This window comes from Solea solea, chromosome 17, assembly GCF_958295425.1.
Source record: "Solea solea chromosome 17, fSolSol10.1, whole genome shotgun sequence".
NCBI classification, from domain to species: domain Eukaryota; kingdom Metazoa; phylum Chordata; class Actinopteri; order Pleuronectiformes; family Soleidae; genus Solea; species Solea solea.
In genome coordinates, this window is record NC_081150.1 from 5,834,243 (window position 1) to 5,859,829 (window position 25,587).

A 25,587-nucleotide genomic window follows, 5' to 3' on the forward strand; every position below is an offset into this window, starting at 1 on the left:
TTGTCGTCCATCAGCACTGATGCAAATTAAAACTGCATTTTTATTTTGGTTGCAGAACAGATTATTTTAAGTCACGGGGTTTCAAAGTAAAAGATCACCTCGCTCATATTTCAACTCCAGACATAAAGAATGCTCTTCCACAAGGAAATTCCCTCCAAGCTCTGTATGGGGTCCATTTGCTCCAGTTGCCCTGCCAGCTTGTTTCCCAGTTGAGGTCTTTCAAATGCTAATCACTTGTCCTCCCCTCACCTCCTCTCTTCTCTTCTCCCCAGATTCCTCCTCCAACTACATCAGGCAGCTGGAGACAAAAGTGCGGATCCTGGAGGACGATAACAATAAGCTTCTTTCGCAGGTGAGGTCCACATGCTCCACACATGGGCACCACTATCGTGCGTCTATTACTCACAGACACTGCAGTTGCATCTTTAGCCCAGTTACTTATCTGCTCTAGTGCAACTTTTTAACTCACCGAGAAACAGGGGAATCGGGAGCAGCATGAGATGAAGTGGAAAACCACCCCCTCAAAACACCCTGCCTGTTAGTGGCAGAATATGTTTATCCATGTTTAATTCATGGGGAGTCAGTAAGCTTCAGTAGCGAGCAGTGATGTTAGCCCCGGAGGGAAAAGTGGGGCAGCGGAGGAGAGAGACGAGGGGAGGGAAAAAAACGAGGGGAAAGAGGCATTAAGTGACAGTGACAGTGTAAAGCATTTCCCCCAAAGTTGACCTTGCTCTGACTTCTCTTTAATTTGGAGGATGGAGCTCTGGGTTGAGTGGAGATGGGAGTGTGAGTGTGAGAAGGGAGGCGGTGGGGGGGGTGAATATTTGGGTCTGGTTCACCAGGAGGTCACATGTCAGTCTGCAGAAGTGTGTGCCACATACACACAACTTAGGACAAACAGACTCATGGTGGAATTTATAACGCAAGCCTGATAATTGGTCACGTGTGGGGGGGGGGGGGGGGAACAAATGGTAAACATACATACATCATGGTCCTTTTAAACACCGTTTGTTATCCTTCTGGGTTTATGATGTGATATGTGAGAATGAAAACAGTTCAAAAGGCTTTTTTTTTTTTATTTCAAGTGATTTCTCTTTCCCCTCCAATTATCTCCCAGCAGATTCATGTGTAGGCTGGAATCGCAGATATGAAGCCTAAATCATCCTCGTAGCCCTGAAGTGCTATATTTATGGTGCTACACATTGTCTCACATCCATCGGGACACATAATAAGAGCCCGCTTCTTAAAGTCAATTATAGTCCTTGTTCATCTTTGAAGATGATTTTCTTTATGTGTCGTCACCATGAATGCCTCCATATTTACATAAACTGTATCTTTATTTTTTACCCTAGCGCAGGAACAACATTTACATTTACAACCTCTGATAAGGGCTCTGAATATTCAAATAATGAACCTATACATCCATTATGTTTCTCTCCCTGCAGGCTCATAGCAGATATAGCTTATCACAAATACAGACGAAAAAGGTAACATCCTGAAATGTCATTAATCATTGGCGTGTTTCTCTCTGTCGACAAAATTCAGCCTCTTTTATCTGTTTGGTGGTGGGACTTTACACGGCTTTGAGCTTGGTGCTTTACTTTTGTACAGAGCGTGGACACAATAAAGGGAACAACTGTACTTATTGTACTCGTATTGTACAATAGCAAAGTATTCAGTTCATTCTGAACGTTTCAGACAGGCACTCCATCAACTTTAGGCAAATTTCAGTGTTCATTTAATTGCTTTAATAAATAAGTTCAACTATATAAGTTAAGTGTAAAAGCTTCATATGACAGGCAGTCTCTGCAAGCAAATAGCTCAGTTTATAATGCCAGTAAAAGCACAACTGCTGTCTTTTATACCTTTTGTGAACACACAATTGTAAATGTTTTTATACAGTGTCTGTACAAAATGCCTGGTTTAGACAAAGTGAACTTTTAACCTTTGAAATTCTGGTATTCTTTAACAGTTTGTTCCCCCTTTCCAGTCTTTTGAGCAACTCTTTGAGTGATATCATTATTTCTTCTTACTCTCAGCGTCAAAAAACCTATACCATATTATTTCCCAAAACGTCACAGTATGCCTTTAGGACTGTATTCAGGCATGTGCTGTTTCATTTATTCAAATACGTTTATCACATGCTCATTGGAGTTAGACTGTGTTACCTTGTCGAAGTCCTGCATCTGTGTCCAGCCCTGTTTTTGGCCTCTTACGCTCTGGTAGCATGCTGTGCTCATGAATGAACTCCGGTGGCCCTGCTTGTACGGGACCTTTCCTTCTTTCTTTCTTTCTTTCTTTCTTTCAGGAAAGCCTTTTTTTTGTGTGTGTTTTTTGCACTGCACTGTCTGATACACGAGGTGCACATGAGGTGAACGAGCGCTACGTTGTGCTCTGGTGCATATGTGAACGTCTGGTGGGCTAAATCATTTACGATGTGGGGTCAACATCAGGCATCTGTAATAGATGCCTTTGATGGAACGTATGTCCAAAGTTGTGAAAGATCACTAAGGGTTGTGTCTCAAATAAACTTTGATTTTGTTAAATGTTTGCTCCAGTAAATAATGAAAGAAAGAGTCGGTTTGCTTTTGAACCTGACTCTTATGCAATACGTTTTCTCTGACGTACAGTATCTGAAAGCTCTCAGGTGGGGTGGTTTCAATAGATTAGTCACCTCAAAGGACATGTTGCCTAACTTCCTGCGTTATGAAACTACACGGTCCATTGAAACTTGTGTTAAACCTGAAAGAAACAATAGCCTCTTATCGCAGGAATGTTGACCCTCTGAATGAGCTTGGCTGTAGGGTTTTTACTGTACGGAGGGAACAAGGGAGGGAGTTGCTGACATGGTCTCACAGCAGATACGAACAAAGTCCTTCTTTGCGTTAGTGTAAATACAGTGTGTGTGTATGCGTCACACACACACACACACACACAGGTAACTTTTGTCTTCTCACCGTTAATTATCTCTCAGTGGAGTGTGAGGCTTTCAAGAAGTTCAACAAGTGCTCAGTGTGACACTGAGGATTCGATGATTTATATGTGAAGAGAAAGATGACGCTAGATCACTTGTGCGCAAGGGTAATTAATGTCACATAGGACTGAGGTAAATGAATTGGAGTTTATTTTTTTTTGACGAACTTACATTATCGCCGAGTAGTAGGATATTACATTACCACTAGAATATCGCACAATGATGCTTTTATTTAAAGGAGGATGAACAGAATAAAACAGAACGTTTTAAAGGCATGATTGAAAGTCAGTGTGTTAATGCAGTGTTCGGCTCGTTAGCAGGCTCTGCAAAAGCCTGATAACGAGCTGTTCATTTGGTTCAGGTGTGTTGGAGCAGGGTAACTTGCATGGGCAGAGGTCTGAGGACCTGGCCTCTGTGCTCTGCACATGCTACACTTCTCCCGTCTCCAGGCTGTGACCTGGAAATAATAAAAGACGTATACAAAAGAACAAGAAAAAAGTAAGAAAAAATCTACACATAATAGACACCAAAGTAGAAAAACTCCATTATAATTGTATAATAGTACGTTGAAGCTGCTGTCAGTGATGTCATCTTTAGATTAACTTCCAGGAAAGTTGCTTTTTTCCTCTTCTTTGCTCAGGATTACATACAATTACAGGTTATTACATGGAAAGTTTTTCCTAGATTTACTGTTAAGTCAAACTGTTAGCAAAATACTCAAGATTAGTGATCGCAGTCACAATGTGAAGCCAATTAACACAGGTTTTAACTAAAGGATTTCTCAAAGAGCCTCTCTCTCTCTACCTTTTCTGGTGAGGTGGCGTCACTGTTGCTCCTCATTACTCAAGTAGGAAATGAAGCATGACAACCACAGCTTCTCCCTGTCACAGCAGAGAACATTGTGATGGATGGACAGATGGAGCAGGCCTGAGCTTTAACCATGTAGACTGTCCCACAGCTGTCTGGCAAACAAATCACTGCGTTGGTCTCAGAAGTCAAGGTCAACACGGGGAAGGAAGTAAAGTTGGAGACCGGGTCGGTTTATTTGAGAAACTAGACTTGACACAGGGGCTGCACAATATTAGGAAATCATGCCATATGTGATTATGGTATTGGAAATTAGGTATGACTTTGTTAAATACACAAATGCTAAAGTATATAGTGTCCACGTCTTTCTGCCCCCTTTAACACGTGGTCTGTTTTTCTAACAAAACATCATTTATGATCTGTATTGTTGAGATAAATGAATCCAAATATGAAAAAAGTATCAAGTTAATATGAACATGATCATTTAAATCCAACTACAATGTCTCTCTTTGCAATTGTCTTGTTATTTCTCACGTAGTTGAAGTATAAGGCTTTTATCAATCATATGTATCAGTAAGTTCTTGGCCAAACAAAACTCTTGATGAAGAATGAATTTATTGTAGCCTAAGCAGTCATTGCAATATTTATATCTCTTTTTTTGATGTGTACATTGCACATCAAAACATTTTTTCAGTCTATAGTGATTCCATACTTGGCATAACAGGAGTCTGTGAGAAAACAAACATTTTTACAAGTAAAAATAACTGAGACATGTTTACAGGGAGGCTCCAAACCCCCAAACTAGGTCTTCATGTTGAGATTACACAACAAAAAAAGTCCCTCAGACATCTGTCCCTCATTCAGATGTGTGAGACACGGAGCACAGACAGCTGACAGAGACAAAAGTTGACAGAGATAAATGGCAGAGACGCAGACTGAGAGCACGAATGAGAAAAACCTAAAGGGTAGAACAAAAAGTACACAGCGAAGGACTGAGAAAAGGTTAGAGGAACAACGGGATAGTTGATAAGGTCAGGGACGTCAAACGACAGTGCAGACGAGGTGAATGCCGAATGTGTTCGAAATGGCACAGAGATATTATAGAGGCAGACAACACAGCACAATGTCCATGCATCCGTATAAACACACACACACACACTGTTCAGTGGGTTATTTATAGCCCGCGTGGCCCCAGGCATCACGTGTGTTTACACACCGTGCCTCATACAGAGGGAACATTAGTGCGTGAGATGAGAAATGTCATAAGGAACAGTGGCGTTGTCGTGTTCCTGCCCACAGAGAGAGACGTCGGGCTGGTTACCGCCTCCAGGAACGAGTGGTCTTTTGCTGCTAATGAGGACAAATTGTAGGAACACTGTCTCCGTGTAATGGCCCTCGATGATGTACAATGTGATACAGCCCCAGTGTTCTGGAGCCACGGAAAACAAAAATCAGCTTTGCAAATGAAGTGCTCGGCGCTATGGCGTCACGGGGACAATGAGAGTGCAGGCAGGTGGTGTGGGGGGGGGAGAGACCCACACTGTCTTTAATGAACCATCACTGAGGATCCTAATATACACAGTGGAGGCAGACAGAAACACTTTCAGTAATCAGTGTTCCGCTAACACGGCACTTAATACGTGTGATGTCATTGTCAAGTATCGTTACTGTTCAAAATGTGCTTTTATCTCAAATGTCCTGTCATTTCCTGTCTTCTTTAAACAATTTAATATTTGGTTCAACTGTAACACACAGACGTGGAGTTAGGCCGATAAATCAACCTCGTAGGTGTCGTGAGCTGACTTTAGCGTTATTTTTAGATGACGCATCTGTGCTGCATTACTCATTTATACAGTATATCCTGTATAATTAGAATTATTGCTTGGTAATAATAATTCAGTAATGTATATGGAGATATAAATGTCTCCAATATTAATAAAATAAATGTTCAAAGAAATATTGATGTAATGTTTACGAACGGTTTTATGAGATCAGGAGCAAATCTTAATATTTGATTTTTTGACATTTTATCGTGATAACGTGAGAGGATGATCAACTTGAAAATATTTTATTTGGCCTTTATTTGGAAGAAAATGTAAATATAGAATATTAAAAAGAGATTTCATCTAATATGCTCAAGCATTGCCTGCTTTAATTCATAAATATGTCGTTGTCATTGTATGATTTTTGAATATTGGTGATAGGTTGTAAAATACATAAGTTAATGTTAACGTTATTACTGAGGCAAATGTGTGATTTGTGTGTGCATGCATGTGCATTGCTCACTTCCTGTCTGTACGTTTTGTACCTATTCTTGTGTTCGCTCAATAATCCTGATCCATGCAAACCATGCACACGTGCTGTTTTTGAGGCATTTTTTTGTTGCAGTGTGTCTAAAGTGTTATGGCTGTGAATTGTTTTTATAACATTTGTTTACTTTGTGTTGTTTTTTTTGCTCAGCAGTGTAACCCAGGTGACCTCCGTGCCCTGAGGAAGGGAATGACCCTCTACCACTCAGAGTCCCAGCTGTCCTCACTGCCCCAATGCCAGGACGCCATGCACATGGTGGGTACACAGAAGGCAAACACTTGATAGATAGATAGATATGTATATGTATATTAATAAAAAATAATTTTGATGCTCATACAGCTTTAGGAGGCAAAGATCAACACTGGAGCCTGTTTTACATAAAAATGATCAGGATTTTAACTCTGCGATTAATACTAATGAGAAGAAGAGTGACTGTGTCTTAGCATTGCTTTAAAAATGACGCTGGGAATAAAGTAGACAAATATGAAATGAGCATGTTCACCCAGGTGTTGCATTCCCGCGAAAGCCGATTGGAGCTGAAGCCGATAAAAACCTGTGCACACTGCAGAGTCATTTGATCTGGGAGTGAATGCCACTTAAACACGTCCCACTAGTCAAAAAAAGTCATTTAATCCAGGGATTAAACAGGTTTTATGACCAGTGGTAATTGGTTATATCACTCTCAGTATGTTTCCCATGTGCAGTTAAGTCTTGCTGTGGCTGTAGAGTCTTCCTACCATCTATGAACTTTGAGATATTCACTTCTTTACGCTGACAGAGCATGAAATTGGCCTCCAGATGTACCAGCCTGGATTTCACCGCGCTTCTGTCGCTGTTTTGTTGCTCCCCCGTTTAGTAGCGTCCGCTATTATTTTGAGTTTCGGGGTGGGAACTGTATGAAGTCACATTGTGTGTGAGGTGTGAGTTAGTCCCACTCTTACAAATTGTATTTAGTACTTCAAAAATCTGATTTTAGTCGGACTAACACAATAAATCTTCCTTCTTTTGTAATGTAAGCGTACTTTATGTGGTTATGTATGGAGACAGGCAGTAATTGCACACAGACACACACAGACTTAATTGAAGGGAGGGCTGCGCCACTGCCTACACAGTGGAATCAAGTCAAGTCAGCTCTAATTCACTTTGCTGCAAACGCTCCGAGTATAACCCCACACACGCACACAGTAAGAAAGAAAGGAAATTAAAAGTGAGATAGAGATAAGAAAGGAAAATTATCAAGAGTCAGCTCTCATTCTGTGGCCTTTCAGCTCCAGCCTTCTCCCTGGAGCCTGAATCCTGCTCTGAAAGTAATAATTCTCTTCAATCCACCAACGCCCTCTGACCCTGTCAGTGTCTCTGGAGGAGAGGCTGGATAATTGTTTTCTGACTGCTTAAGGACGGTCAGAGTCAGGCTTTGCCACTATCCACAGGACTAAATCTCCCCTGTGTAAAAAAAAGAAGAAGAAAAAAAATCAATATTATATTTTAATCACAGGCGCAGTGTGAAGCGGGGGCAACTTGCACGTTTTTAAGCTCGTTGGGTTCACACCCGCCTTGTGCTGCACGATAACGTCCATGAACCTTGAACTGATAAAAGATCCACCCCCCTCCCCTCCCGCCCCCGCTGGAGGAAGGATAAACTGCAAACGATCTCAACGCTCGCCTCCCTGCATTTAATTTCGCACTACAGTTGCACAAGAGACAAGGTCACGGTATTGATGTAAGCTGTGAATTCTGTCTCCCTGCAGAAATGACACATGGTAGTTTGTGACACAGTCGCTGGTGTCAAATCCTGACAAATGGCAGAACCAGGATTTATTTTCCACGTTTTTTGCCCCACTTTTTTCAAACAACATTGACACAACAGGGTAACATTAGTCTGGTTGTAAACATGTTTCAAAGTCATATGTGTAAATAACTTACACATGTTACAATTAATTATTAATTACTGACACAGTTATGATGGGACAAGTTTCTCCTTGTTGCCTCAGTGGTTTTTACCTTGAATCACTTCCCTGGGATTTTACTACCACGAGAGAGAGAATGTGTGTGTGTCGTGTTTGGAAAAAGATCAGTAACGAATAATCAATTTAAGGATAAATCAGGAGTGTGAAAATGTTGCCAAATTTCTGACATATTTCATCATTTCATGAAGTCATTCAGTAACTAGCTGTGAGGATTTTAGGAGTGTGTCAGGAGCAGGCTGCAGCAGCTGTTCATACACGTGAATTCATCCTGTTGTGTCTTTATTTAAAACTATGAAATATTACAATATACGTGCTGAATCTGTCGAACAATCAAAGATTGCGGTTTATTGGAGATTACCTGCAGTTGACGCTGAAGCCACATATAACCACACCGTGACAAATCCCTGAAGATAATCCTTATACTTACTCTATGTTGCCCTTGGAAGGTGAAAATATGGGGTGGGATGAGAGCTATAACATCACAACGTCAGTGATTTTTGTGTGTGTGTGTGTGTGTATCATCTTAATCTATCAACTCAACCTTTATGTTTAGTGCTTTGTCTCTCATTCAGGCCCTGTTTTCAGGCTGTGTGTGTGTGTGTGTGATATTGTTGGAGTGGAGACAAAGGAGAAACTATGAATAGAGAAAGAAAGCTGCCAGGCTGCATGATTCTCACAAACATTCCAGGAGTCAGCGGCGAATCGCTACGCTCCGACTGCAAACCATTGATTCTGACAGCGTTCGCTTTCCCTCCCCCTCAAACTCGCGCGGCCCGAATCAGGTGTGTTTACGCAGGCAAGCCATCAGCGACTGTACGCCATGTGAAGAGTAAACATCGCTGCCGTCAGAGGGCTTTTCACTGTAGGAACACTCCGAACAATGAAATGTACACTTTTCACATTGTGTCACTTAAACCCACACATGTGAAGGAGCATGTTTTGTGTTTGACTCCAGAGTCCAGTAAATGTAAGCCGTTAACACGGGGAAACACACAGTGGAGGGATTTTGCATATTGTTAATCTTTAATAAAAACATGACATTACAGAGGTGTATCGGCCTGGATATTTCCATCATCCATCATCTGTACCGCCTATTATGTCAGGATGACAGAGAGAGCTGGAGCCAATCCTAGATGATTTAGGGCAAAAGGCATGTTACACCCTAGACAGGTCACTCCCCCTTTTACACTTAGAATCAATCTCCAAATAAGCTGCATGAGCTGTGTGTTTTTCTTGTATCAAAGCTCATGAGTGTGGTTGTGGCTACTTTTCTTAATTCATCAGCGAGTGTAACGTCAGTTTTCCATCCCTCCTTCTCACAAATCAAACATGATAACCTATTCCTGCCTCGGAAAAAATGCATAAACACTGCAGCAAATGTGAGATAAACAGTTTATTCTCGTGGTTTTCTGCGGTTGCCAGGTAAGAATTTGTCAGGCCTTCACTCAACACCGTTACAAAACGTCATGAACAAACCATTCCTCTTGGACGCAGTGGGGACTCGGTATTTTATCTCTGTGCTATTACGTTGTGTGGGCTCATTATGGTTTTCAAAGGGCTCTGGCAAAAAAAAAAAGTACCGCCAGTGATGGTGCAGCGGAGGGGGTTGAACCCCGGCTAACAGAGCCACGGAGCTGTGTCTAATCAGGGTTCTGCCCTGATGCCAGGTTACATTGAATGGTGCCATTGTGTGTCCCAGAGATCTGTGTCCCCCTCCAACAGTGAGCTACTGTTTGGAAGTAACCATGGGGTGGGATGAGTCAAGCAAACAACACACATCCCACTCCGGTTCTCTTTCTGGCCGGTCGCTCCCATCACAGCAGGTTAAATCACTTTGTGCAGGTAGCAGACCTGGCTGGCAGCGGAAAACATACAAAAGGAGGAGAGAAACACAAGCAGAGGAGATGTGACCTGAGCTGGGATGAGGGGAATGACATTTTCAGTTAAAATCAGACCCACTGATAAAGTGTTTTTATTCAATTTTTTCTGACTTAATAAAGTATCTGTTCTTAACGTTCAGTGCTGTGTCGTATAAAATTATCTTTTCTTTCCCAGGGTACGGGTCGTCTCCCAACCAGTGAGTCCTCCCCTGCTACAGGCTACCTGTCCTGTGTCCAGAAGCCTGAGGCTGTGGTGCACGCCATGAAGGTAACATAGTCACATCAGGAAACTTTGATTATTCATGTTGTCTTATTCATTACCCATGTTTTACCGTCCTTGATCGATCAGTTGTTTCTCCCACCAGAGGAAAACATCACTGGCTCAACACCAGTCTAGTGTAATTCACTGATTTCAGGGACTGACCTAAAAAAATGTCATTATCGTTGGAAAAGCCTTGAATGAGCAGTTTTTTTGCCCCGAAAATCTTTTTATAATAATAACAATTTAAATCCTGGAAACAGGAAAGACATCTCCACACATCCACTGTTGCGTAAAGAGACAAAAAAAAGAGAAAAAAAGTTTTGCCTGGGAAATGAAAGTTTTAATTTTGCCTCTCTCCTCCATTTAACCACGTGTTCACCTCTCATAAAAGTCACATTTTTCATCACTTCAGGTGCTCGAGGTCCACGAGAACCTGGACAAGCAGGTCCCCGAGGACTATGAGGACGATCTGAGTGAGAAAGAGAAGGCCATTGTGCGAGAGATGTGCAACGTGAGTGCAACACCTTTGTCCTTCTCCCTGACTGTAAACAAAGGAACCTTATATCCATAAATGTCCTCACTGATCCGTCTGTTATTGTTTTTTTTTCCTCGTCCGCAGACGAATTAAGTCTGTGTGCTGCTCCCACTAATGAGAGATCCCACATTCATGCACATTTGATTTAGAGTGACACGTGCAGCACTGTCCTGGGCACAGCGCTCCCCTCCTGCTTCTCCTTCTTTCTCTCTCTCTCTCTCCCTCACTCTTTCCTCCTCCATCCACCTTTACTCCGAAGCCAATTTTTTACTGGAAGCCCTAAGAAGAGGCATCAGAGTTGAGCTGTCGGTGCAATTAGACTGGAGCAGCAAGAGGAAAGTGCACGTCCCCTGCTGTGCCCCAGCTTCACCCGCGCCGCTCTTCCCTTCATCTCTGCTGGTGCTGAAAGGCCTGGTCTGGGATAAAAAGGTGCACTATTTAGAGAAAGAATGAGAGCCAGGCTATCTAGGCCCGGCAGAGGTATGCGACAGGACAGGAATCCGGGAAGCACTACAATAGCACCTCTGTAATATCACCGGGGTCCCCAGGGTCCCCGGGGGCCCCTCTCACTCACTCACTCACTCACTCACTGACTGTGTGTCAGCACCAGAGAGCGGAGATGGAGGACAGATACAGAGATAGCTCGACTGTATCGCGTGGGTTTCGTGCGTGTGCAGCTCAAAGTCAAACTGGGAGCGTTTGAAGTCGTCACCGTTGAAGAGGAAAATCTGCACAGACCTCGGATTCTTCAGTCTCTGTCTTGAAGTCTCTTTTTTTTTTCCCCCCCTCGCTCTTCCTCCTCTCCTCTTCTAAACTTCCCTCTCCGTCTGTTGTTTGCAGGTGGTGTGGAGAAAGCTGGGCGACGCAGCGGGATCAAAGCTGTCCGTCAGACAGCACCTCTCTGGGAACCAGTTCAAAGGGCCACTGTAGTGCTCCAGACGGAGAGAGGAAAGAAAGAGGGATGAGGATCTAGAATACAGGGCCCACAATGCCGTGCTCCCTCCTGCCCACAGCATTTCTCCATCAAGCACTCCCTTAAGACTGACCGAGATAGACACGATAGGGACCTCTAGTCTCTTACTCACACTTTATACGTCTTTTTTCTCTCAGAGCTCATGTTGACAACTGGCAGCTAGTTTCACCGATTCGCCACTTTTTCTTTGTTGGTTTGGAGACGACGCAGTGATCTCTCTGCGTAAACCACTACACACACACACACACACACACCACGTGCAGGCCATTCAGAGCATAGCAACGCAACATGAAGCTTAGGATACAACATGGTTGCAAGCACAGGACTCGCATGTCTGTGGCATGTGAGGGCAGCAGCGTTTTCGATAGCATCTCCTGTAGAGACCTTAGCTCATGTCACATGTATATCGCTCCCTCCCTCTCTCCCCTGTAGTGGTCAACCAAGTATAACCTTAGCGTTAGCATTCTAAAGTGTTAACTAGGTGAAACCCACTGTGACCTAGCGCCTTTTGCTCATAAGACAAGTCCAAGGATAATGAAGTCTAGAGATCACTGTTAACTTGTGTATATTGTGTATAAAACCATGGCACTACTTCATCGTTATCGTTGACTTTTACTTTTATCTGTTTTGTATTCTAGCGTGGCCATGTGATCAATAATCTAGTTTGAAAAGCACACACAACCGGACCTTAAACAGGGTTTGCTTTTGGTAATAAACTTAATTCTTTTTTCTTTCTTTATTTCTTTTTTTTTTTTTACTCTATTGTAGATGAATTGCTATTCTTCTTCTTCTTATTATTATTATTATTATTATTATTATTGTTGTTGTTATAATTCTTTCTCTCTTTAACCTCTGAAAATGTTTTCAAGGCCATTTTTGAATCAAAACATCTCAATGATTTATAGGACAGATGCTTTTCTTACTGAAAATTGTATGCTGTGTGCATGCTTGACAATCATTTTCTCAGGTTGGGAGGGCTGCAGCTTTACCTTTGCCCATCTGTGACTGTGAGGGTGTGTGTGTGTGTGTGTGTGCGCGTGTGTGTGTGTGGAAGGAGACTGAATGGTTCTCTTGCAGCTGTAGCATCTGCCCGTGAATCCTCTTCTCGATTCTTTTTGAACCCTGGTTACAGCACGGTTGAGGAACGCTGAAGACATTTGCTGAATCCATACTTTAAAAAACTGGTCATTTCTGTTGCCGTGGATTCAGCAGGTGTGTTCATGCAGCGCATGTTTCTTAAAGCCTAATCTCTGTTTTTCTTAGAATATGAGTGATAAGTCTTCCCCTAGATGTCTTCTGAAAACACTAACATTTAAAAATGAGTATTTCATGATGTCAGAATGAACACACACTGTTTGTCCAAGTATTTATTACCAGGTGTCAGATAGAGATGGGAGTGCCGTGAGTAACTGGTGAGTCATGTTGAATTTATCAGATTTACTCTGTGCTGTAATCTGATGGATCAGATTAATGACTGACAGCTCGAGCGCTCCCATCTCTAGTGTTATTTGTTCCAAATTAGAACATTTCTGAGGCTGCTCGCCACGCACCTCTGTCCTCTCCATTACTGGGTCATGAAAAAAAAAAAGCTAAATCGAATTATGGTTTTTAAAAGTGTCCTTTTTTTCTAGGAACTGATTTGAAGCCATGATACAATTTTGAATACTTTATATATGGCATTTGATTTGAGATGTGCCACGTTTTTCTGCATGGTGTTCTTTTTTCTGCCTATATGCTAAAACCACAGTACAGTCTTTGAACCTACAATGTAAATAAATGTCAAATCCTGCAGTAACTAGCACTGCTGTATCCTTTTGTTTTTTTCTAATAAGTTCACTGATTAGATGAATATTGGTTAAAAGGTGAAGAGGAGCATTAAAAGAGGTCACTTTTAGAAGGGAAAAAATAAAAGTGGTTAATGATTTGGTGAAACGTCTCTATTTGAACAAGTTGTTGTTTTCCTGAGTGAATGGATTTAGGCTGCCCTCTGCTGGTGGTGGAGTGGAATAAAAATACAGCCTGAACATCAGCGATCACCAAAATGAAAATGGTGTTATACACTGGCTGTATAGAACATTTTTCCCCATATATCCTTTTTAACATTACTAAATCTTTAATATTATCTTGTAGTATTGGACATTACGTTTCGGGAAACCACTGCTACACACCGTGAATCTAGTTGCAACATACTGACAGCAGTGTAGACAGAGTAAAAACAGACAAACACCGTTTTAAGTAGGAAAAACAAGATTTTATTGTTATTTTTGTTGTCTAAGTGCCACTATGACACAAAACCAAAGCCGTGCACAGGACAGAGAAAAGGGAAATCTGACTAAGGCACATTATATGGATGGAAACTACAAACAAAAAACTATCTGTCCACATGAGACATATATACCTTCAACTGTGACCTCAGTGTTCAATGATCTCAGAGTCTCTGTGGTGTTGTTATATTGTTGGACACTAAACAATAATAGAACAGGAAAAGAAGAAAAAAAAAAAACTTCCAGTGGTTGCAGAAACACCTGGCAACATGATCTCAGGGCTTACACAGAATAAAACGGAAAGAGATGAAAAGAACATACAGCAAGTGCATGTACACTGCACATTCATCAACATGTTAAAATATACAGCATGTTTTCTTCAGTCTTTGTTTATATATATGTATACACAGGTATATATTAGACTACTTCACGCTGAACTAAGACTGTGGAGACACGAAAAACTCTGGGCAACTGAAGATTCAGGGAAACCTGAGAAGGAAATGAGACTCAAACTTTGATCCACTCGGTGAAAAAGGTTCACTTAATCCCCCTATGATTAGTGAAGGAGCGCCTCTGGTAACATTATAACATAACAGAAATTCCTGGTACATTCTCAAAAACAATGTTGGTCAGAAGATCCTGGAGAGTGGTTACACTGCAGTCTCTCCTGTGTGTGTTTAATTCAGGATTTTTTCTTCAAACCTTCAGCACCACTTCTGGCTCTCACAACAACACTGTCCAGACCCCAATTTTCCTTTTAAGTCGATTTGCTGATAAGCATTTCTTGACAACACTGGGAGCTGTTTATCAAAACTCATAGTGAAGGGGGAAAAAAAACAGAAGAAAAAGAAGCTCCTATGTCTGTGTTAGTACCAGAATAACAGAGGTTGCTGGTTGTTCTCTCTTCAGAGTTTTCTCTCCACAGCTGTTGCTCTGCACAGCCTCAGTTCATGAACTGTCATCACACTTTCATCTCATCCACCCACCACGGTTCAGGGCCATGACAGGTGGAGGTGGCAGCGGGACCTGTGACTGTCCTGGAGGCACAGGAGGTGGAGGGTAACCTGTAGGTGGGAGGCCCATCCCAGGAGGGGGCACGTGGCCGGGTGGCATGCGTGGAGGCGGTGCCGGAGGGTAACTGTTGTAACCTGGAGGCGGATATGTTGGAGGCAAGTTGGGTGGTGGGTAGTTGGAAGGAGGCGGGGGGCCTGGAGGCGGTGCTGCAGGTGGAGGATAGACGTGGGGGTGGTATGGTGGGATTGGGGGCGCATAGGTGGGTGGCATGGGAGCGTAGGAGGGACCCTCTGTCTTCATCATTGACTGCAGGCTCTGATAGCCCTCTCCAGACATGTAGGAGCTGGTGGTGGACATGATGTAGTTGGTGGGTGGTGGCGGAGGCGGGCGATGGGGCAGTGGAGGGGGCTGATGTGGAGGTGGAGCGTGTGGGAGTGGAGGAGCAGCCTCACTCACTGGCTCCGCCTCTGTGGGAGGCGCTGGCAATGGAGCTTTTCGTTCTGGTGAAAGTGAGCAAGACAGAGAGCAAACTTAACAAAAATGTCATCATTAATAGCGCTACTGATTGCAACATGATCTAAATAAGCTTTTACTTTTCCAGGCAATCCTATATCAGGCTTTAATCTGATTTGGTGAGGTAAGAAGATTGTGTGTTGGGAAACAATATGTCCCAAAAGCTGCTGGTTATGTAAGCAGACTGAGATGCTGTCTAAGCTTGAGTACCGTGCAGGGGGTCCTGCCAGCCCATCATATCTGAAAATTACCCTCTACTACAATCTAAATCATTGTAACTTCCTTGTCATTTAGTCCCCATACACATAGTTAGGAGAAGACAATTCAAACAATGCCGGGACAAAGGAAAACAGCGTACAAGCAAAGCTCTGTTTCTGTGGGTAAGGCCTTGACTGAAAGTAGAGGACTTAAACTGACCTGGGGGAGGCTGTGACGTAGGCAGAGGCGGCATTGGACTCTCCAGCCTTGGAATCTTTGACCCAACTTGTTCTGGAAATGAACCACACACATGCAATTTTTTTTTAATTCTAAAAATTGCACTTTTCCATGCAATCAAAATCAACATTATAATTAGCAAATATTCTTGGAGGTATTTGAATACTTTAAAGGCCATATTAGCTGAGTTCTGTCTGCATTGAGGATTAAAGGGGATTGTTACCTGGAGGCTTTGGTTCATCTTTGGGGGACGTCTGAAACAAAGAAATTGTATTCAAATAGTTTAAACTTTGTAGTAGGCTGAGTGTTCAGGTATAAACATATATAAGCAATAGTATCTGATGAATATTTAAAAAACAAAAACAAATATATAGTTTTAAATTAAGGGAAAAGGTAATTTTCCCATGACCTTAGTTCTAGACCTACGATGGTCAATGAAACGACAGTGCATACTTACATGTAAGCGTTTGAGCTGCCGAGCAGGGCTGCTACTCTGAGGCGATGTCTTTTTTGGTGGTGGAGGAGGAGGGTTGGAGATGGGGGGCGGTCCCTGTGGGACAGGAGGAGCAGGGAGTACAGGTAGAGGTGGTCGATCCTTCTCCTGCATCTGCTGAGGGATGGGCTTATTGCCCTGTGAGTAAAGGTCCAGGATCTGGTGGCAAATGTCTGGAAGACAAGAGATGTTTTTGTTGGAACCGTCAATTAAGCAGATTGGACAATTATTGTGGGAAAGAAGAGAAAACATCACGGTTTCATGGGGCGCACCTTCAAGCAGCTCCACTGGGACATCCTGGACAAACTGCTCCCACCAGCGACGCGACGACTGCTTGGAAGTCCACTCCTGAATGTCGAACTTGCAGAGGCGTCCGGCCAGGTACATGACAGCTACTGCAATGATCTCTGGCTCCCACTGCAGAGACAGCATGGTGCACAAGCTGGAGGGGACACAGGCAAAAACGTCTCCGTCAGATCAGAGTTACGTCCACAAAGTGCCAAAGTCATCAATGCACATATTTTTTTTTTTACCAACTAACTGGTTTAGCAAGAAGAGTTTAAAGCATCAAATGAATACCAGCTCATTACCTGTCATTGACAAATGTCCATGCCATTTGCAGCACCTTGCACACTTTATTCTTGTCCCCTGAAAGTCAGAAAATAATCATATATTTTACTGGTTCCTTACATAATAACAACAACAACAACATGGCAGACTCTGTGTGGACTAGATGCCAAACATAATCCAGCTCACCTTTGAGCTGCTTCACATAGCGCAGCAGAAACATGTAGGGGTGCTCCACCTGCAGGTCAAACTTTATAGTCTGCAGCAAAATTCTCTCCAGCACCATCACCTCTTCCTGTTGGAGAAAACACACAAATGTTGGTTATTTGAGATACACACTACTATCTTTAAATGTCATGAGTAGAGATAGTAAGACATGCACACAATCGATTTAATTGTTAAAGCAGATTAACAGCAATTAAGCTGCAGCATGTTTCATGATAATTTTTCTTTTCTTTCAGTGACGACAAAATTCCTGCACTGTCAACCCCTGGTAATAACAAAGACAGTGTCACAAGACAACAAAGTGAAAATAAAATGAAACTGCACCTTCGGGTCGTCTCCAAACTGTGCAAACTGCACATCATTCAGTAAGCTGCGGGCTGTTTTGATGATGTCTTTACACTTCTTTGGGGTTTCCTCCACTTTCCCAGCCAGGAAAAGGCAGCAGGCGCCCGTCACCTGTTAATATAATCATGGCCATAAACCCTGCTTATTTCATTCACTTCAACATGTGTCACTTAAAACTTAAATATCACTTACGTATCTGGGGAACTGCTTGAAGGAGTGAAACATGTAGAAGCGGTGGAAATATATGATGCCAGTTGCAAGTGTGTCATAGTGTCTGACAACAGTTAAGGACTTTACACAAACCATTCAGTTATTTGCATAATTGACTGTTCACTAAGAATGTGTATATACACGTCTTTATGCATAAATACCAACAATTGCTGTAAGAGTGTAGTAAGAACAGAATTATGTTTTTGGTTGTATAATTTCTTTAAAATATGGACAATCTTTTCGCTTTTTTTCTTTAACATTTACTACATTTACATCAGGGACAAACTGAACCAGATGATTTCTGCTATGTATCTTATAACCCTTTCCCAGTAGTAAAAACTATCAATCACCCAGTCAAGGATACAAGCCAAGTCGTGTCCCGACATCGAATATGAAGCGTGCTCCTTCTCTGCGATACCGGGCCTCTGTGCCAGGGTCCAGGCCCTCGGACTGAGATGGGGTGTGGGCCAAATCCTTTTTGTCCCAGTACCAGCATGGCTTAATGTGGTCCAGCGGTGATTGCCCCGTCATTGAGAAGTGCTCCTTGGATTCTTTCATCTGTTGAGGAGAGGCGTTGGATGGACCTGCTGCACTGGACTGCTAAAGACAACAAAGACTCTAGTTATGAATATTATGATTTCTGGCACGTTTTATTCAAGTAGCATAATTTCCTATTAACAGTGTTGTTTAAATTCACAATTAAATGTTTGAAAACAATGATATTTGGACACAAAATGTCAAATATGTGGAATATAAGGAGGGGTATGCTCATATTTTGACATTTCTAACTAGAAATTGCACAACTTCAAGCCTTTTTTATTTGCTATTACCATATCTTTATAGTATTATAAGAGAAAAAAACAAGATATGTACATATTCATGCACATACTACAACAAAATAGGCAAACATTCCTGGGGTAAATATGAGTGTGCAGAAGGGTTTTCTCATGTGAGACATAAAACAAAAAAGTCAAAAACACAATGTGGCTAACAATATAAATACTAAAATATTAATATAAATGGCTTGTATACTACAATGCCTAGTTGTAAAAACAAAAAGAACTGCATTCTTAATAGGGGCTTTACGAAGTGTGCCATCTTTGGATATGGATTGGATATAAAGTAAAGTCAATTCCTTTAACTGCTGCCTTGTGTGGGTCAGTTTGACCCGCTCGGTTAAGAATGGCACTGTTCCCCCTGGCTGTGGGATATGGAGGAAGCAGGAGGGTTAACTTCCTCCCGGTAAACACTGAATGAAATTAAGATTTCTGAGAATGTATTTTCCTTTTGCAATGTCATTTTCCTGTAGACGCTGTTTAATTAGCTGTTACCAGATACAAATAGACAGAAGAACAAACACGAAGGAAGAAGAGATAACATAATCTATAGGGGACAAATAGTTTAGCATGGCACTTCTTCCATTCAGTCATGGGTAAACTGCACCTGATACCTCTGTAACTAGTAAATAACCTATAATTACATACACATGTCATAAATAATCATTACACTGGTGGCATTGATGTCCGCTTAATGTCGATATTTGCGACAACGAAGACTGAATCCAAGCAATTAGTACATCATGACGAAACTATAAAACGCTAGCTTATGTTAGCTGAAGTTAGCCTGCCGGCTTCAGTAACCTAACACGCGTGAATTGGTGTGGATATTTAACGTCCAATAGTACACGGGTAACACACGAGCATCTTAAAATGAACGAGAGGTATCAGACAAGTGCACTTAAAGTTGTCAGTTAAGCAGGTGAGTGTGTTCAACGGTGGCCGCGGCTAAGCTAACCTCGGCTAGCTGCACTCGCGGTCCAAACACCGCTCGGAGAGCTACTTCCTGTCAAAGTGTATTCAGAATGAAACACGACTCTTACCTTCAACATGAAGCCTTCACGGTCAATCACCCAAACACGCACGCACTATACGATTAATCTACACTTATTCACAAATTCGGTAACAAGTGGTCAACAATAGTCCCCATTGTAACAAGGGTATCGCCATTATAGGATACGTCACAGATTATTGGATGGCGTCATGACGCAGGACAGTTGAGTTGAGGTAAGACATGTTTTCCTACTTTGAAGCAAATCCACAATCGATATTAACACATTAGCTCCAGGGAAATCACAGCATCAGGAGGAGGAAAAACACATTTCTTCTTATTTATTTTTAACGTATGCTGTAATAATTAGGTTCCTTCCTATTATATCCGCTAGGGGGAGACAAATAATTACTTGTGGACATGTGCTGGCAGGACTGGATTTTGGGCACTCACAGTCGACCAGATAATTCAGTAAAGATGCCTCACACCATTTCTGGCGAAAAAAGTCACACATATATACATATACTGTATAGCAAACAATAATATAATTTAAAATAAACAAAAGTAAACCTTATGGTAATATATAATTATATACATATATAAGGTTACAGTAATATATAATTGCAGTCAGCAATGGCCATGAATTAAAACTTTACATTAGATAATCTGATCTTATTCCCTCTTTATATCAAAACCATGCCCCCCCCCCCTTTTAATTTATGGCTACGCACATCTATTGGAATTGCAATTTAGCAAAAGCACACATTAGACGACTTTATGATCAACATGATTCTTCAATATTATTATTTCCCTCTGAACGTTGTTGGTGAGTTGGTGTGATGAAAAACACGATAACCATCATCATATCTGACATGGTGCAGTGTGGGTCTAGACTGCATTTAACATCCTGTGGGTCTCGTCATTCCCCTCCCAGCCTCACTTTAGAGAAAAAGCCAGCATTGAATCATTTACTCGGTCCAAATTAAAATTTGGTATCTGCATGTATAATATATACACCCGAGCTCGGACAAATCCTCTTTACTGTGGGAGAAATTGTCAAGATGTGTCCTGTAGGAAAGTAAGAGCCTTGTCTAGTTGTATTGCCCGTAGCAAGGGAGCGTCTCAATCTGTCACTCCTGTGCACACACACACACACACACACACACACAGGTTTTGCACGGGTATTCTTCTCAGGACACTGCACTGACTTCCATTCATTCAAACAGCCTAAACAAGTCTAATCTCTAATCTTAACCTGGACCAGTTAATGCCTAACCTTTATCTTAACCTAACCACAATTATCTCTAAACTTCCTCAGAGAAGAAGTTCTGCCTTATGAGGACCAGGATTTGGACTCAACGAGGACTACGGGTCCTGACAAGAACGGTGTTTATGCCAGAAAAGGCCCTTAACCCTAACAACTAAACCCAATTATTACCCTAACCCTAAAACCAGGTCTTGCATAAGGACCAGACAAAATGTCCTGTTTTTTTGGTCCTTACAAAGCTACACATGCAAGAACACACACACACACATATACACAAACCACAGTAAATCAGCTTATGAATAATATATTCTTGTTCTTACTTTATTAATATTAAACATTGCATAATGAAGCACCAACTATAAGCAAATCCCAGAGCAATATTCATATTACCACGAGCTGTCCTAGAGTGGACCTTTCCTTGTTTATGTCAGTGCTGTCACATTGTGGTTAAACACATCAACTATGGCTGCTTTGATCAGTTTGTACACTTAACCTCGAGCACATCGAACTCTCCTTTAGCGCTTTACATTTGTATTATATGCACTTTTAGTTGTTGGTCTATTTTAAGACATGACTGTTATTTTGTTGCTCTTCAGAGAGTAAACAAATGGGAAAGACATGAAAAATGGAAGATAAAAGGATGTGACGAAGGTTGTGACCCAGAATCAAACCCAGTTAAGTTGCATGTAATTTTGTCCACTGATGTACAAGAGCTGAACCTTGTCCTTGGGCTAATTCTGATGTTTTAACATAAATTATAAGTGCCTGGAATCTCATTAAATCTTGGGTAATTTTTTTTGGGTGGGAAAGAGCTTAAATGTCAACATAATATTCCTTGTCACTTGGACAAAGCTTTCATCTCAGCATATCCTCATCTCTGGTGTATCAGCGATGCCCTGCGGTGTGTTCAGGTATCTCACATTCAGTGATGGCACTTACCACGCCAGATGCATGTCTCCTCGGAGGCAACACTTTGGACTTAAAACCTTTCCTGTGTCCACAAGCAGGGGTATTTGTGGTATGTTGGCCCTGTGCAACCCAGCTTAAACTGCCTTTGCCCAGAGCCAACAGAAACAAGCTATAATGGAGACATTGATGTATTATTGAGAAACCCATGGGTAAGGATCAAGGAGCTGCTTGCAGCCAGAGGAGATGGCAAGAGAGTATGTGTGTGAACTCAGAATAATGTTTTCCTTTAGCATCCAAATGCGTCCAAGTCTGCTGTTGCTCTCTTGGCCTGATGCGAAGAAGAAGAGGAAGAAGACATTTCATGTAATATCACATATCAAATTTATGCGCTCCAGTCAAAGCAATATGCTCGACAACATGCGCAGCCTATCTGTGAAAGATAGCTGTTATGCTGTGGTGTTTCCATGTGGAGTCTGCTGAGGTTATGTCTACTTGAGCCAGAGCTGAGATGACATTTCATTTATATAAATAATTACTGTCCTGAAAGTCCCCTAGGCCTGCCCTGAAGCAATCAAACTTCTAATGCTCTTAAAATTGCCCACCATGATTTATTAATGGCAGACTGTAAAATGTATTGCTATAGCTGCATACTTCTCTGCTGAACCACAAGGAAACAGTGTCAACTTTGAGTGACCTTATTAGGCTTTTGTTTTAATTCAGCAATGCACTTCAACCAGACTGGAGCAGGTGTGAACAGTGTGGTTCAAAAAAGGAACATTGAGTATGTTCTGCTCTAAACAGCTACTGTGAATTATGTGAAGAATAATTGCTCATTAGTGCCATTAACTGCCAGTGAGTGAACCTGATCCGCTCTTGGAGGACTCTCTTAGCTTCTGCAGAGGCTGCACTGCATTCTTGAAACAAGAGCAACAGCACGTTATATGTACGTTGAGAAATCACCTCATAAACCGGTTTGTAATGTCCCCAGACTGTGCCAACAGAGGGTACTGTTGCCTCACAACATATTTAAATGATCCGAACAACAAAGATGCAGCATGCTGTTTCCCCTCTGATCCTGTGTGAGGAGAAGTGTGCATGTGCTTTGCATTTATTTATCAATCAATGTGTAGCGGCATTCAATCCTTTGGTCACTTACAAAGCATATAAACGCTACAATAACATGAAAGTGGTAATTGTCTGAATTCAAATTGCTGCCAGACTGTTAATTTAGATATAATTGTAGATGGCTGTGATAATAATAAGTTCCTCCTGATATGCTTGCACATTTCAGCTGGCATTGTATCAAAGGGGGGGTGGGGGGAGTTATAAACTAGTCAAAGCACGTGGGGGAAAAAAACAATTGATAAAGAGAAATATTGATAATTAGACATCATGCTGTTTGTGGCCATTTGAGTTGATAAATGTTGAGGAGGAGAGTGTTTCCCACAAAAGTCAGGCAGGATAGGAACACGTTTTTGAGTGATAATTACTTTTCTGTGAAGCCATCGCAGCTTCCTCCTTGTGTCCGTGTGTTGTCCCTCACATGTCCGCGACGGTGCGTAACCTAAACAGACGCACTTGAACTTGAATCCCTTCTCTCGCCGCACACACAGACACACACACACACACACGCCCACGCGCGCGCACAGACGCAGGGTCCTCCCTCTTTCATCGTGTGAGTCAACAAGAAGTAGCCTCGACACTGTGGGGAACTGGGAAACATTGGACCTCTGCTTGTTGGTCGAGAAGGAGGAGGAGGAGGTGTCTTGTCTGCCCGCCTGCTTTCTCTCCCTTTCTCTCTCTCTCGCTCCCTCCCTCTCTCAATCAGCGAGGCTATTGCCACCAGAGCCAAGAGTTGCCGTTCAGCGCACCGATGCCAAAACGCGCAAGAGGAGTCATTGCCAAAGGGTCATTTCAGCGCACCGTTGCTGAGATCGAAGGACTGTAGGGAACTCTAGAATAAACAGCAGCCTCTGACCCCAGATGATATACTCATATCATTAGAATTAAGACAAGGGAAGGAGCCAAATAAGAGGCAATACCTACCGCCGGTGGAGTGCACCGGACTTCATCTGTCACCACGGCCGCTGCAGAGGTGGGCAGTCTTGGATTTTCTTTTTTTTTAATCTGAAAAAGCTCATTGCAAAAATAACGTGCCCACTTATCAGCTCAGCGGCCACTAACTGCTTCCTAAAACTGCACTTTGGCTCCCTCAATCCAGGTGTTGCGTCCTCCGATTAGACGCCGCTGCCGGACACTGTGGACACACCGCGCCCGCACCTCCATCCTCACTGCGCTCCTTCACTGCGACCCCTTCACCCCCCGAGCGCGCATCATCAAAGCTGCAGCTGAGGACTGTGAATAGCACAGGGATTAGGGAAGGAAGGAAAGTTGGTCTCCTGTGACCCAGAGAAGACCGACACCACGGTCCAAGCCGACTCCAAGTGCCGTTCACCGGGCGATGCCAGAGTAAATGCCGGGGCAATGTCCCGCCGCAAGCAGGTGAACCCGCAGCACTTATCGTTGACGCACAGGGAGACTGTACAAGGTGAGTTTAATTCTTCCTTTAATTTTACTGGCTGAACGGAGTTTGTTGTTATTATCTATTGTGGTTTTGCAAAACAAACTATATGAGTTGACTGGAGCAAAAGACGCAATTCATGCACTCCTGCAATCTTTTTTTTTTTTTAAATATTTGTCAATGCGCCAAACAAACCTGGTAATTAAGGACAATTTGTATGTATTTGTTAAAAAATAAATTCCCCACGTGATAAAGTAAATAATAAACAAACACTGCTTATTTTACCACACTTTAAGACTGCATTGGATAAATTACACTGGTCAGTAATGGTTTTTACACCTAACCATTTTATGAAGTGTCAAGAGGCCAATGTTTCAAATGTGCCCTTTGCAGCTTTGCAGAAATGATCTGATGACAGCTACGCTGGGACTGTCTGGCAAAGTGTGTGTGTGTGTGTGTGTGTGTGTGTGTTTGTATGTGTGTGTGAGAGAGAGCGAGAGAGGGACTGTGTGTGTGTTGCGCGTGTCTGCTACCCAACATTTCACCACAACACAATTTTGGATTGTCTTTTTATGATATTGAAACATGTTGAACTGTCAATATTTGTGTCCATTGTGTTAAATATTCCCCGTTGTTTTAAAATGATACCACATTGTGTTTATTCTGAGATATTTCACAAGGTGTCTTATTTTATCTTATTTTACATTTGACTTTTTTTTTCAATTTAAATAATGACGCCCCCTTCTCTGTTTCTGACACACACACACACACACACTCACACTCGCACTCTCACTTAACTTTATTTCCCCTGACACATAAAGGCCTGTCTTTATAACATCCCACAAATTCAACTGTGCGTAAAAATAAGCTCAACTTGACGGGGTCATCTAAAAAAAAAGGAGGAAGTGAACAACAATCTGAACTTTTATTAATGCGACACTTTAAAAGTGAGCTTGTTTGATGCTCTCGGAGCTGCGATCAAACATATGAATAAATTGCACAGATTAAATCTGAGGCAGGAATTTTCTTTCTTTTTTTGGGGAGCCTCTGATTAAAAAGTCGCGTAATCCAATTTCTAATCAATTATATCAATCTAACCTTCATCTCCCAGCGCTCTGCTTTGCCTAAATCCAATTTCATAGAGGCCTAATCTGGGTAATTCATTGCAGAAGTTCATGATGTAATCTTTGGCCAGTGTGTTTTGTGTTGAAAGGGCTAAGGCGCATTCCGACCCACCCGACACATTTAGTTTAAATACTAATCATTTATCCAGTTTCCACAGCCTTTTT

General features: G+C 42.2%; 3 protein-coding genes across 10 annotated transcripts in view; 2 read left to right on the forward strand and 1 right to left on the reverse strand.

Annotated features, from left to right (window-relative positions):
* ccdc85cb (coiled-coil domain containing 85C, b) overlaps positions 1-13,506 on the forward strand; it is a 42,345-nt gene extending 28,839 nt beyond the window's left edge. Inside the window, exons 2-7 of one of the 4 annotated variants that reach the window (XM_058613911.1) lie at positions 273-352; positions 1,446-1,487; positions 6,242-6,346; positions 10,114-10,206; positions 10,613-10,711; positions 11,576-13,506. In XM_058613911.1, coding sequence (XP_058469894.1) covers positions 273-352; positions 1,446-1,487; positions 6,242-6,346; positions 10,114-10,206; positions 10,613-10,711; positions 11,576-11,665 — 509 coding nt within the window. In that variant the 3' untranslated portion in view covers positions 11,666-13,506. The remainder of the gene's footprint in view (positions 1-272; positions 353-1,445; positions 1,488-6,241; positions 6,347-10,113; positions 10,207-10,612; positions 10,712-11,575) is intronic. The other 3 variants (XM_058613912.1, XM_058613913.1, XM_058613914.1) reach the window with 3 other exon arrangements.
* Positions 13,507-13,937: 431 nt separating this feature from the next.
* Positions 13,938-19,797, reverse strand: ccnk (cyclin K). Of its 2 annotated transcripts, none has more exons than XM_058614304.1 (11): positions 19,654-19,797; positions 18,139-18,371; positions 17,757-17,838; positions 17,544-17,675; positions 17,184-17,289; positions 17,018-17,075; positions 16,700-16,869; positions 16,392-16,600; positions 16,158-16,188; positions 15,917-15,988; positions 13,938-15,486 (listed from the first exon to the last, which is right to left on the reverse strand). In XM_058614304.1, exons 1-11 carry the CDS (start codon positions 19,660-19,662, stop codon positions 14,942-14,944), a joined length of 1,647 nt encoding a protein of 548 aa, XP_058470287.1. In that variant the 5' UTR covers positions 19,663-19,797; the 3' UTR covers positions 13,938-14,941. The 2 variants fall into 2 exon arrangements, with proteins under 2 accessions (XP_058470287.1, XP_058470285.1); XM_058614302.1 differs by having other exon boundaries at positions 18,139-18,374.
* A 3,320-nt stretch (positions 19,798-23,117) lies between these two features.
* bcl11bb (BCL11 transcription factor B b) overlaps positions 23,118-25,587 on the forward strand; it is a 29,125-nt gene continuing 26,655 nt past the window's right edge. For 2 of the 4 annotated variants that reach the window (XM_058613558.1, XM_058613557.1), the window contains exons 1-2: positions 23,118-23,872; positions 23,999-24,325. In XM_058613558.1, coding sequence (XP_058469541.1) covers positions 24,262-24,325 — 64 coding nt within the window. In that variant the 5' untranslated portion in view covers positions 23,118-23,872; positions 23,999-24,261. Of the gene's footprint in view, positions 24,326-25,587 lie in introns of all 4 variants that reach the window. The other 2 variants (XM_058613555.1, XM_058613556.1) reach the window with 2 other exon arrangements.

Coding starts and splice junctions, on each gene's coding strand:
- ccnk (XM_058614302.1), bottom strand. Junction 17,676..17,756: donor TCAAGCAGTTCCCCAGATAC/GTAAGTGATATT, acceptor TTATATTAACAG/GTGACGGGCGCCTGCTGCCT. Junction 15,989..16,157: donor AGATGAACCAAAGCCTCCAG/GTAACAATCCCC, acceptor GTTCATTTCCAG/AACAAGTTGGGTCAAAGATT.